This window comes from Callospermophilus lateralis, chromosome 6 (genome assembly GCF_048772815.1).
Source record: "Callospermophilus lateralis isolate mCalLat2 chromosome 6, mCalLat2.hap1, whole genome shotgun sequence".
NCBI lineage: Eukaryota > Metazoa > Chordata > Mammalia > Rodentia > Sciuridae > Callospermophilus > Callospermophilus lateralis.
This window is the reverse complement of record NC_135310.1, coordinates 7,383,845-7,396,962: the sequence shown is the minus strand read 5'-3', so window position 1 is coordinate 7,396,962 and position 13,118 is coordinate 7,383,845. Positions and strand designations below refer to the sequence as shown.

The window sequence follows — 13,118 nt, the reverse complement described above, 5'->3', positions numbered from 1 at the left end:
AAAAAGACTGAATGCAAGATGTTAACCAGATGTCCCTAGAAGAAGGTCTCTCGGTCATTTGTGACTTATTTACTTAGCAACGAGCTTTCTCTTTTCTGAAAAGGAAAGAGGCAGCTTACCTGACGTAGCAATCGGCATGATATTTCTTTCCATTTAGGACTCCCAGCAGTGTTGGGTTTTCATTATTTCTGAAATTGAGTGTACAGTCATATACAGCTGGAACTATAAAAATAAGACAAACACAGAGCAGTATATAGCGGGTGGACCCATTTCTGTTTTGCAGACACACATTCGAAGACATAACATCGCTAACTGGTTGTCTACGAATGGCACAATCAGATTTCCTTGTGCTTTTTCTATGTTGTTCAAATGTTCTACACCAAACATGTAATCAGAAAACCCCATTATAGTATAGTAATAGAAAACAGAGTAATTGCTGAGGTCAGATCAATTTTAAAATTGTAGCAATGCTACAATATTAGATCTAGATGTGTGATAACAATGATTGGCATCTTTCTAATATGCATGACCTGTTGTGCTTTGCTCAACAAATGCCCATATTTACACAAATAGGGATAGAAGACAAGTTAATGGGAAGCATATTAAACATCTAAGCATGTCTGTTTCCTGGGAGCATTTTTTCCCCTAGAACAACAATGAGACAGCCACAAACCTACCATAAGATACTGACTGGAAGTCCTTCAGGAATTGAATCAGAGTCAGTTGCAACATGGCCAAGAAATTATGCATGATGTTAATGGTCCACTCAGTGGTGAGTGACCCTGTCAGCACATTGGACTTAATGTGAAAAGTTATGGTTGTAGTCCCCAGACTGCCCCTGCTCAGAAAGCTCTGGTTCTCAGGATGGAAGATGGCGAGAATGAACCAGTGATAGAAATGCCTGGTGGAAACGTGGACTCTTGTGGTGTGTAGGACAGGCATGGACAGTGGAAGGAACAGGGATTTGTGTCAGACTGGACATGAATCCAGGGCCACTTTTCTCAGTGGGGTGGTGTTTGCTTGGACAAGTACCTCAGCCCTCCAAGCCTAGTTCTGGAGTGTGGAGTCCTTCTGATGCCTTTGTCACTGTGGCTGAAATGACAATCAGGTACTGGCTGCAGGTCCAGCACCTTGTGCTCACCACATTATGAGCCTGGCCCTTCATTGAGAACCCTACATGTACCATTGCTATCAAGAAAAGGAATAGAAAATACTAGGAAGCTTCAAAAGTTCTTCATCTAGTTGGGAAAGTGGGGAACCCAGATTTGAAAATGATAAAATCCCTATCATATTTTCTCTACCTGTTGCTGCTGTAGGCCCACCATCTTTGACAGGGGGAGAGGGTCCCTCCTGCTGGCCTGCAAGAGTGCCTGGGAGCAGGGCCCCCAAAGTGAACCGCACCACAGAAAACAGCTGGTCCATCCAGGCACTGAATCACCTGCAATCCCAACATCTCATGAGGGTGAGGCAAGAGTATCGTGAGTTCAAAGCCAGCTTCAGCAACTTAGCAAGTCTCTAAGCAACTTAGCAGGACCCTGGTTCTAAATAAAATATAAAAAAGGGCTGGAGATGTGGCTCCATGGTTAAGCGCCCCTGGGTTCAATCCTTGGTACCAAAAAAAGAAAACAGCTTGTCCTCCATATCCTCAGCATCCAGCTAAATCCTGAGGTTGGCCTGTGCAACAGTTTGGGGTCTCTTGCTCTTTGTCTCACGAGGAGGAGAGGAGAGATGAGGACAAGGCCATGGGAAACCAGCAACACGAGGCCTGAAGCCATGACGTGGCTCTGGTGACAAAGGGCCCAGCCTTGCCCTCCTCTCTCCACAGGATAGACCCCAGCCTTTTCTGGGTGTACCTGGCATGTGACACCCAAGGAAGGTCTGCCCAGCCAATGGAGCTGCCCCCGAGACCCAAAGCTGTGTGGTGGCCCATCCAACCAGAGGGCAATGAGACCCCCTTCAGAGCCCAGGGACCAGGGATTCGGGAGCTGGGAAGCCACATGAGTTATCAGGGAAGAGTGTTTTAAACTGCAAAGAGGACTAGAGGTCAGAAACCTGTTGTTGGGTTTCCTTGTTTCTTCTACCTAACAATAATTCAAGGCTCGGAACTCACAGGTCAGCTGCCAGACACAGGTGGTTCATCATCTGCAGGCAGCTGATGCCAACAGATCGGCAGGAAATATCCCAAACCAACAGGGCTCACTTGGGTCTGTGGCCAGGGGCCCCTGCAGGATCCAGCACATTCCACACAGTCACACGGTAGTGCCACTGCTCAGCAGCAGAGGGCAGTGTTTGCTGGGATGCACTAAGGAGAGGTGCCCAGCAGATTCTGAATCCCTCAGAGACCCTAATTTAGCAGTCACTCCTGCTGCCAGCCACATGCCGGCTCCAAGGCATCACCAAGGAACGGCACTGCAGATCACAGGCTGTGGGTGCCCTGTGCTGGCGGGAGTGGCAGTGCTGCAGAGGCCGCCTCCTTACCTACATCCCTCAAGCACCTCACGGTGATGGCGAAGCCCTTGGTGCGTGGCAGCAGGTGGTGTTTGAGGCTGGGCAGCCCCTTGGCTTGGGCCACCTGCATGCTGATCTGGTGTTTCTTCTCTGTGAACCGTGTGCCCTCGCAGTGGATCAGGAACTGGAAGGTAGAGGGGGGACTGTCACACAGGACCCTATGGGTCCACAGTGTTCCAAGGTCACACACAATCCCAGATCACACGAGGTTGTCAAGTCACACGTCCTGAGATCATACACAACCCTGCAGTCACACCGCCTCGTGGTCACACACCACCCCAGGTTGCATGCAATTCTGTGTTCACCCATGGATCCAAAGTGACACAGAGTTGTGGCCACAAAAGGACCCGCAGGGATTGGCAAGACATGCTGCTCCCACGTACAAGATACTTCTCGGGGTAATCCCGGAGGTGCAACAGGCTCCTGGCGACTGTCTCGCGATCTTGCTCCCACTTGCGTGTGCAGAAGATCATTTCCGTGAAGTACCACATCCAGCCAATGATTGGGACGTAAGACAGCTCTTTCTTGGCGAGGACCTTGGAGTTCTGAAACAGGAAGCAGCACAGGGTGTCCATAAAAGAGAAGGCGGCGGGGGCGGGGGGGGGGATCACCCCTTATGGCTCTTGGAGGTGTTAGTGGGAAAGGAGAGGTGTTCACACGGGAAGCCGCACTGCGTTCCAGAACACCCTGTGGCCAAAGCTGGTGGCCCTGGAGCCCTTCCCACTGTGTCAACGGGAGGTCAAGGCCACTCACTGTTGGGGGGACAGGGAGGGAGGCTGGGTGCGTGCTGTAGGCAAGGCAAGCCAGAGTCACTACAGACGAGGAAGTGGAGCCCAGAGGGGTTCTTGGGCACAGGCCCTTGGTGGAGCGGAGTCCATCAGACCAGCAGGTGCTCCGGCACTCTGCCAGCTGCTTGCTCTCATCTCTGAAGCCATGAGCAGTGCCTGAGTGCCCACCACAGACCTTCCTGAGGTGGTGCAGGGTGCGGCAGCCTGGCCCACCAACAGGCTGGCATCCCAGCCACAGAGCCCCAAGGGCTGCCGGGGGTGGCCCCAACCAGCTGTGCCCAGAACCCACAGGCCCTCTCCAGGCTGGGGAGCACCAGGGTTTCCATGGGTGCCAGGGAGGGGACACAGAACAACTGGCCAGGATGCTCCTCCCTCAAGCTGGGGAGGTCCCATGTCCCAGGGGAGTCAGGCTGAGCTGCTCCTGACGGCTGCCTGGTTGAGCCCTAAACCTGAGCCACCCAGGGCCAATGCGAAGACGCCCCCACACCGTCCTTCCTGGGCTCCCACTTTCTACCTTGTTTAAAATGCAAACTTCTCCCTCCCTGTGGGAAAGAGGAGCACGGACACATTTTGATGTGCTTTTTGTTTTGGACATGGAAATTCCCTCAAAGAGAACCTAGCCATGCAACCTGAAGGTGGCTGGCCACAGCCGACTCGGAGGTGAGTGCTGGCAGTGTGGACACTCTCCAGAGGGAGCGATGGCTGCCCTTTGCCCACCCAAGGCCACACACTTCGTATGAGTTCTATGTGATTCTAAACCCATGGGAATGTCCCGCACTTTACAAACCAAGGCTCAGAGACATGAAGTGACTTGCTTAGCACCACACATCACGTGGCGAACAGCTGGGGAGGCCGAGCATGTTGGCCAGTCTCCCTCTGAGGCTGAAGTCAATGGAGCACAGGAGTAGACACGTGGGCCACCTTCCCAGTAGCCGTGCCCTCCTCCTTTTGCACCCAGACTCCCTTCTGATCTAAGGACCCTTGGCACAGGGTCTGAGTGACAGGAGCCCCGCTCCATCTGTGTGGCTTTGGTCAAGAAACAACTTTTCTGAGTTTCGGGTTTCTCAGCTATGCCATAAGGAAATGGATACTAATCAATTTCACAGGGTTCCCACAAAGGTCGAGTAGCCCATTACTTATAATTATAGTGCACCAATAAAAATGTGGGGGAAAGGGCTGGACAGCATATGGAAACCCAGAGAAGCAGAGTCGGGGATTTCCACAAGTAGTGAAGAGTGTGGCCCTTGCCATTGTCCCAGGCCTAGCACAGAGCCAGGGTCTCTTCATTCAGCCCATTTTCTAAACCCAACATTAGCATAACAATGATAAATAAGTCATATTTATTCCAGCATTAACCAATGGGCTCTGTGACTTAACTAATTTATTACTAACAGACTAGAAGTTATGGTCCCCAGAAGCAAATTATAAATATCAGGACGCTCTCGGGCCCATCAAGGTTTCTGTGTGTGTGGGTGGCAACAGCCTTAAGGAATTTCCAAGAAAATATACACTGACTCCAGATTGAGCTTGAAGGTAGACCTGACAGGCTTTTCTGATGAGTTAGTTATGTACAGACCCATCCAGATGCAGCATGTCTTGAAAATCTGAATTTCTTAGGTAGTACAGGGTAATCCACAACCTATGGGGCTGAAGTGTCCTGCCCTGCCATTTTCTACTGGTATAGGGTCACCATCGTCATCATACATTCTACAGCTAAAAGTTTACAAAACTCGTGTGTGTATATGAGAGGGTATGTGGGGTGGTGAGGCGTGCAGCTCTCCTTCTCATCCCATGAGGCAGCCAAAGTCAGGACCACTACCACCCAGGGACACAGCCATCCCATGAGCCCAGAAGGCAGTACCTAGGCCAAGGGGGCCACCAGTACAGAGACCTGTGGTAGTAGAAAGGTCCACTCTGCCTCTCACGGATCCAGTGCCTTCCAGGCCTGAGATTGGGTGGCTCCCACCTCACTTCTGCCGTGAAAAATGATCCTAATGTGTCCCTTCTCTGTGAGTGCTAGTCAAGGTCTCCCCCAACACGGCAGCCTGCCACGTGCTAGCATGAAAACCCTCAGTGCCTGTGCTGGATGTTAGGGTTCTTGAAAAACCGTCAGCACCTTGCCCAGCCACATTCCTGTGATGCCCCACAACCTCTGACCCTCCGTGGGGACCTGCAGAGAGCCTGGTCAGGGGTGAAGACCACTCAGAGATGAAGGCATCGTTAGATAAATCTTTCAAACACAGGACCGTTCCCACAGGTTTGTCAGTTTGGCTACCAGTCAGTCATTTGTTTAACCCGTGGTCATTTATTTCTACTACATATATAAACTGAGGCCTCGTAAGTAGAAATTCAAAAACAAATGAGACGTTTGTAGAAAAAATAAGCTAGTTGGAATGTTCACACTTCAACACCTTGATGTTTTTCTTGACCATGAACTGGAGAAAGCAGCAAACTGAAGTTTGGTGGAGCCCAGGTGAGAGTCTTGTGGGCAAGGAAGAGCAAAGCGGGCAGTTTCTGTTCTGTCTCTGCCACTGACTGCAAGGAAGTTGTTGAGCAGAGGAGCCTCTCTTCAGCAAGGCTCATGCCTGCAGAGGACTGGCTGTGGCCAGGCCTGTCGTGAACTCTCAATCCCTACCAGAGTCATGCACAGGAAAGAGAGCAGAGCTCAAGATGATGCACCAGGAGAGAGAGTGTGCGTGTGTGTGTGTGAGAGAGAGTGAGAATGTGTGTGTGAGTGCGTGTACACGCATACCGAAAGGTGAGAGACTCCATTTGTGCAAACTCGAGTGCCACAAATGGGGCCCAGTCTTGCTTATGCTCATTCCTTTCTTTGCTTTCTACATTTTTGATGCCTGGAGGAAAATGCCGTGGACTGTACTCTACCAGAGAATTCTCCAGAGAGTCGCTAAACAAAATGAACTCTGTTCCACAATTAGTCACAGCCCTGGGGGAAATGCGCAAACCACACCTGAAACAAAAACGCTCTCTAAGAATTCATTTCTCGTAGACTAGAAATAAGGACGTGTGGTCCGCCAAAGCCCAGCCCACCGCCCGCAGCTCTCGGGCTTCGGGCAACATCTTCACCTGCAGCCCCCAGTCGACATCCCTCCCCTTGCCAAGCTCAGGTGGTGAGTTCACAGCTGGGCAGGTGTGCAGGTGTGCGTGGGGACAGGAGCAGCCTTTGGGGGCCAGTCAGGGAGCGCAGTCCAGCAGGACATTTATCGCCACTGACTCTGCTCCAAGGGGTCATGGTGATCAGGGCAGAATGGAAGAGAGAGGAGGTCTCTGCACATGGCTCTGGACTGTCCTTCCTGAGCACAGGTCCTCATGCCCCCTCTCAGTTTCTATTCCAAACAGCTGGCCCAGGGCCTCCTGGGGTGGCTCTAGGCCTGAGCAGCTGGGAAGACAAGAAGGCATAAAAGGGCAGGTGGCACAACAGGACTCGTGGGGGCAGTTTGCCCTTTGCGCAGTGCCATCTAAGCAGCAGGCATTTGCCCCACATCGCAGGCGTGTGGGTGGCAGGCGACAGGGCCCTGAGCCAGCACGGGGGGCAGGGCAGAGAGTACTGTGAGCAGCATCCCAGAGTAGACCATGTGACTGGCACAGTGCATTGTGCCCCAGGGGACCAGGCCACCCGGCCAGCACTGCCGCCAGCCTCCTTTACAACTGGACGGCTCGTGAAGACACTGCCAGAGAATTCCAGTCAATGAAAGAGGAGCCTTGCCATGTCTACCGTGGGCAGCCAGAGTAGGCTGGTGTGCCCGGCACCACTCATCAGCTCACCAGCAGGGGCTCTCCTGAGCTGCCACTCCTCTCCTGGCTGGTGACTCACCTGGTCACCTTATTGTCACTATCAGGTTCCTTGTCCGTGCCACACCTGGCCCAGGAGGTGAACCATGAGGGCAGAAGCAGCAGCCTGCCCACTCCCTCGGTCCCCACGGGGCCTGCCTGGTGCTGCAGACAGGGTGGACAAATCCTGGCCCAGATGTTCCATAAGAACGGGGTTTCATCCGCACAGGAATCTCGCACAGAACATCTGGGTAAATCCCAGGTAGCAAAAAGCTCTGTGCTCAACTTTATCTTGCTTTTCAAAAATAGGGAAATGGCCACAACAGGACCAGTGGCGTCCCTCCCTGGGCACCTTTGCTGTCTCCCATGAGCTGGTAGACACACAGTGACACTCCTCCCTACATACTGTCCCAGATAGCACTGTCCAAACGCCAGCCTCCCCTTCCACCCCTCCTGGGTCCTGTCTTTGCCACAGTGGGCCCAGCTCCTCCCAGGGGCACTCCTGGGGTGCTCCAGGGCACTGCCCTGTAGGGAACAGGTTGAGTACCAGCCTGGCCACCTGCATCCTGCCGCCCCAGGTGAGCCTGTCCTGTTGCCCTCAGAACACCTGGCCTCGCAGGACAGCCATGCACACTGTCCCTTCACCTCCCTTCATACAGCACGGGTCCTTGGAGACACCTTGTCTTTCAACCCACAGCATCCAGCACAGTGTCTTCAAGGGCTCACGCCCACAGTACACAATTCCTTGGACACATACTGTGAAAATAGGTGGCTTGTTGCCATCATTAAGAACCTTATTTAAGGGGGCTAGGGTTGTGGCTCAGTGGAAGAGTGCTCACCTGGCATGCATAGGGCCCTGGGTTCGATCCTCAGCACCACATAAAAAAATAAATTAAAGATATTGTGTCCACCTAAAACTAAAAAATAAATTTAAAAAAAAGAAAATTAATTAAAAGAAAAAAAGAATCTTATTTAAAAGGCAGGACCCAGCTTTGTGAGGGACTTGGATGTCCCTTCTACTCAGGAATAGTAATTCTGCACTCCTCTATCTTTTTTACACAAAGAAATACAACAAAGTTTCAATCTGTTTTTGGACTGAACTGCCTCGTTCACCCTGGATCGTAGTTACTAAGCAGAAAATGGAGGTCTGAGATGTGGGGCTGGCCCCGGTGACTTCCCAGCCTCTCGCCCCTGAGTGCTGGGTGGGTACACTCGTCCTCTTCTAACAAGCGGCAGACATAGAAGTGATGGGTGTCCCTTCTAAGTTCCAGCTACAAAAGTGCCCTGGCTTCTGTCCCGAGTGCTCGCTCTTGGGGGGACTGGTGGCCATGTCCATGCCAAGGCCCACGTGCAGGGTCAGCAGTGACCTGTAAGGAGATTGGAGGTGGGCCACAGACACTGGGGCCCTGGGTGAGACCACCTCCCCGCCCCAGCTTGACTGTGGCCTTCTGAGTGACCCTTGCTGAGCTGTGCCTGGACTCCTGATCACATGAGCAAAGGTCATTGTCCCTGTGCCTGGGGACGTAAGCTGCTCAGTTTGAGGCTCCTCATGCTGCTGTGGATAACTCAGGCATACGGCTTCTTTATCCTTAAAGATGTCCCAGGTGGCCCTGGAGTGAGCCTCCAAGCCACACGTACCCAGCAGGTGAATAGTGAAGACAGCAACAGCTGCATCTGTGGAGTGCAGGACTGGCACCGCCCAGAGGCGGACAGTCTGGACCATGACATGTGCATGTTTTGCCAAAGGGAAAGACAAGCAAACGGAGCTGAAGCCTCAAGCCTTGGCCTGACACGCCAGTTTCTCCGGCTCTGTGGTGGCAAGCACCCTCAGCTGTCCCCAGGTCATTCTCTTCCCAGGGAAGAAAGAGCCAGTGGGCATCTGAGATCCCATGACAAGGCTTTGGGGACCTGGCCAGAACAGGAGCCGAGTCTCTGGGTCAGGCTGGTGGACTCACCACTGGCCATACTAGTGGGGCCTTAGGATGTTTTCAAAAGTTGGAGGCTTCTGTTCAGGAGAATTCCATTACTCTCCCCTCAAAACAAACCTAATAAGCCCTTGTTCAAGAGTTCTGCAGATTTCATTTTAGTTGGATTTAAACTCATTTCCTCATGGACCGTTCCACAGGTGAGGATGAAAAATGCCTGGTCAGGAAAATGCTTTCTTCCTTTTTTAAAAAGCAATCTGCTCAGGCTCCAGAGGGCTCTCCACAGCTCAGACGCCAGAGGGGTCTCTCTGCTCTGACTCCAGAGGCATCTCCAGAACGATCTCCATAGCCCGGCTCCAGAGGGGTCTCCTCAGCTCAGGCTCCAGAGGGGTCTCCTCTGCTCAGGCTCCAGAGGGGTCTCCACAGCTCAGAGTCCAGAGGGGTCTCCTCAGCTCAGACTCCAGAGGGCTCTCCACAGCTCAGAGTCCAGAGGGGTCTCCTCAGCTCAGGCTCCAGAGGGGTCTCCTCAGCTCAGGCTCCAGAGGGGTCTCCTCAGCTCAGGCTCCAGAGGGGTCTCCACAGCTCAGGCTCCAGAGGGGTCTCCACAGCTCAGAGTCCAGAGGGGTCTCCTCAGCTCAGACTCCAGAGGGCTCTCCACAGCTCAGAGTCCAGAGGGGTCTCCTCAGCTCAGGCTCCAGAGGGGTCTCCTCAGCTCAGGCTCCAGAGGGGTCTCCTCAGCTCAGGCTCCAGAGGGGTCTCCTCAGCTCAGGCTCCAGAGGGGTCTCCACAGCTCAGGCTCCAGAGGGGTCTCCTCAGCTCAGGCTCCAGAGGGGTCTCCACAGCTCAGGCTCCAGAGGGCTCTCCACAGCTCAGCTCCAGAGGGGTCTCCTCAGCTCAGGCTCCAGAGGGGTCTCCACAGCTCAGGCTCCAGAGGGGTCTCCTCAGCTCACGCTCCAGAGGGGTCTCCACAGCTCAGAGTCCAGAGGGGTCTCCTCAGCTCAGAGTCCAGAGGGGTCTCCTCAGCTCAGGCTCCAGAGGGGTCTCCTCAGCTCAGGCTCCAGAGGGGTCTCCTCAGCTCAGGCTCCAGAGGGGTCTCCTCAGCTCAGGCTCCAGAGGGGTCTCCACAGCTCAGGCTCCAGAGGGCTCTCCACAGCTCAGCTCCAGAGGGGTCTCCACAGCTCAGGCTCCAGAGGGGTCTCCTCAGCTCAGCTCCAGAGGGCTCTCCACAGCTCAGCTCCAGAGGGGTCTCCTCAGCTCAGGCTCCAGAGGGGTCTCCTCAGCTCAGGCTCCAGAGGGGTCTCCACAGCTCAGGCTCCAGAGGGGTCTCCTCAGCTCAGGCTCCAGAGGGCTCTCCACAGCTCAGCTCCAGAGGGGTCTCCACAGCTCAGGCTCCAGAGGGGTCTCCTCAGCTCAGGCTCCAGAGGGGTCTCCTCAGCTCAGGCTCCAGAGGGGTCTCCACAGCTCAGCTCCAGAGGGGTCTCCTCAGCTCAGGCTCCAGAGGGGTCTCCTCAGCTCAGCTCCAGAGGGGTCTCCACAGCTCAGCTCCAGAGGGGTCTCCTCAGCTCAGGCTCCAGAGGGGTCTCCTCAGCTCAGCTCCAGAGGGCTCTCCACAGCTCAGCTCCAGAGGGGTCTCCTCAGCTCAGGCTCCAGAGGGCTCTCCACAGCTCAGCTCCAGAGGGGTCTCCACAGCTCAGGCTCCAGAGGGGTCTCCTCAGCTCAGGCTCCAGAGGGGTCTCCACAGCTCAGGCTCCAGAGGGGTCTCCACAGCTCAGCTCCAGAGGGGTCTCCTCAGCTCAGGCTCCAGAGGGGTCTCCTCAGCTCAGGCTCCAGAGGGGTCTCCACAGCTCAGAGTCCAGAGGGGTCTCCTCAGCTCAGAGTCCAGAGGGGTCTCCTCAGCTCAGGCTCCAGAGGGGTCTCCTCAGCTCAGGCTCCAGAGGGGTCTCCACAGCTCAGGCTCCAGAGGGGTCTCCTCAGCTCAGGCTCCAGAGGGGTCTCCTCAGCTCAGAGTCCAGAGGGGTCTCCTCAGCTCAGGCTCCAGAGGGGTCTCCTCAGCTCAGGCTCCAGAGGGGTCTCCATAGCTCAGGCTCCAGAAGGGTCTCCTCAGCTCAGGCTCCAGAGGGGTCTCCTCAGCTCAGAGTCCAGAGGGGTCTCCTCAGCTCAGGCTCCAGAGGGGTCTCCTCAGCTCAGCTCCAGAGGGGTCTCCACAGCTCAGGCTCCAGAGGGCTCTCCACAGCTCAGAGTCCAGAGGGGTCTCCTCAGCTCAGGCTCCAGAGGGGTCTCCACAGCTCAGGCTCCAGAGGGGTCTCCACAGCTCAGGCTCCAGAGGGCTCTCCACAGCTCAAGTCATCAACAAGAGAGTGATGAGTGAAGGGTTCGTCTTAAAGCACTGAAGACAAAAGATTCTGCAGACCAATACAAGATGCTGTCCTGTCCAACCAAGGAAGTAGGATTCTGGGAAGAGGCCAGGCCTCTCCTCCAGCACTGTGGGTTGTACTGGGCCACAGCTCCTCTGCCAGGCGGCAAAGCTGCTTTGTACTACATTTGGAGGGGGGCTCCTGGCACCTTCCACCAGCTCCCCATGAGGTCCCTGGTCCCCATCCTCTCGGCCTCCGCATCCTCTCTGCCTCCCCAGTCCCCAGGACCTACTCTCCACCAACACTGGGCCCACTGGGGCTACAGCACATGCTGTTTCTCTGGTGTTTAGAGAAAATGGGATTCACTTCCTCTCGCTCTCCTCCCAATTCTAAAGAAACTCAGGGGCTCTTTAGTGAGAATCCATGAAACCTGAGGCCCCGTTGAGCATCCAGGGAGGTCAGAGGGTGCCTGGGCCAGGCTTTGAGACCCGCCCCCTCACCTCCAGGTGCGTCTCCCAAAACCCTCTACCTCCTAAAACCAGTCACCTACATCTGGCGACCCTCCACCCCTTTTACCCACATTAGCTATGTGGTTTGAGAGTGTTCGAGGAAACCCTCTAAATCTGGTATTCGCTTAAGGAATGGAGTGTGAAGATGGGGGGCACCCTGGGCACAGGCGGGTGGGCGGGTCCTGCACGGGGAAGGGAGAGCCTCCAGATCTTGGGCTCCTCGGAGAAAGTACTAACAAGGGTTGGGAGGGAGTCTGCTCTGGGGAAGCCGCCCTCTCTGGGCCAGAGTCCCTTCCCAGCCCAGGCCTCCTCTGCCCTGGGTCTCCTTCCCCTTTCCTGGGCCCCTCTCTACCTCTGGGTCCCCTTCCCCTTTCCTGGTCTCTCTCCTGCATCCTTCTCTGCCCCTGGGTCCCCTCCCGTCTCCTGGGTCCCTCTCTGCCCCTGGGTCCCTCTCTGCCCCTGGGTCCTTCTCTGCCCCTGGGTCCCCTCCCCTCTCCTGGGTCCCTCTCTGCCCCTGGGTCCCTCTCTGCCCCTGGGTCCTTCTCTGCCCCTGGGTCCCCTCCCCTCTCCTGGGTCCCTCTCTGCCCCTGGGTCCCTCTCTGCCCCTGGGTCCCCTCCCCTCTCCTGGGTCCCTCTCTGCCCCTAGGTCCCTCTCTGCCCCTGGGTCCCTCTCTGCCCCTGGGTCCCCTCCCCTCCCCTGGATCCCTCCCTGGCCTGGGTCCCTCTCCATGGGCCACCTCCCCACGTGCACCGTGGGGTTCAGCTTGCACTCACTGTGCTGGCCAGGAGCCCTAAGCCATCTGTCTCCTGAGCTCTTAGCTCCCATGGCTCCAGGTCCCACCTGGTGAGGGCTTGATGACTCCCAGCCTTCCGACTGAGCCCTGGTGCACACCAAGCTAGGGTGGTGCTAGGAGCCTGGTCCCCCGCTGCTGGCCTGTTGTTTAACATCTCTGGGGCAGGTCTCAGGCCCTGGAGCCCGGCTTTCCCTCCACACCTCCTGGGGAGGAGCAGGACTCTGGACGTGGCCCACTAGCTGCTGCCCTTGGGCAAGGTCGGGGCTCTGGGAGTTCATTCATGGAGTGGGACTGATGATGTACAAGGTTGGCCACGGCACAGATGAAGGGCATGGAGCACACAAGGAGCCCAGGAGGCCTTCTGCTCTGGCCCAGGCACCCCTGCCATAGACTGCAGGCGTCTTTACGGTTCTGAGCAGGAATGCCACCAAAGTCACTGGAAAGCCTGGGG

At 55.4% G+C, this 13,118-nt stretch overlaps 1 protein-coding gene across 1 annotated transcript in view; it reads right to left on the bottom strand.

Annotated features, from left to right (window-relative positions):
• Positions 1-13,118, bottom strand: part of Agpat4 (1-acylglycerol-3-phosphate O-acyltransferase 4) — a 101,598-nt gene that overhangs the window by 5,143 nt on the left and 83,337 nt on the right. The window contains exons 4-6 of the mRNA XM_076859382.1: positions 2,892-3,053; positions 2,479-2,632; positions 120-222 (exon numbers count right to left, since the gene is read on the bottom strand). Of these exons, the coding sequence (XP_076715497.1) occupies positions 120-222; positions 2,479-2,632; positions 2,892-3,053 (419 nt within the window). The remainder of the gene's footprint in view (positions 1-119; positions 223-2,478; positions 2,633-2,891; positions 3,054-13,118) is intronic.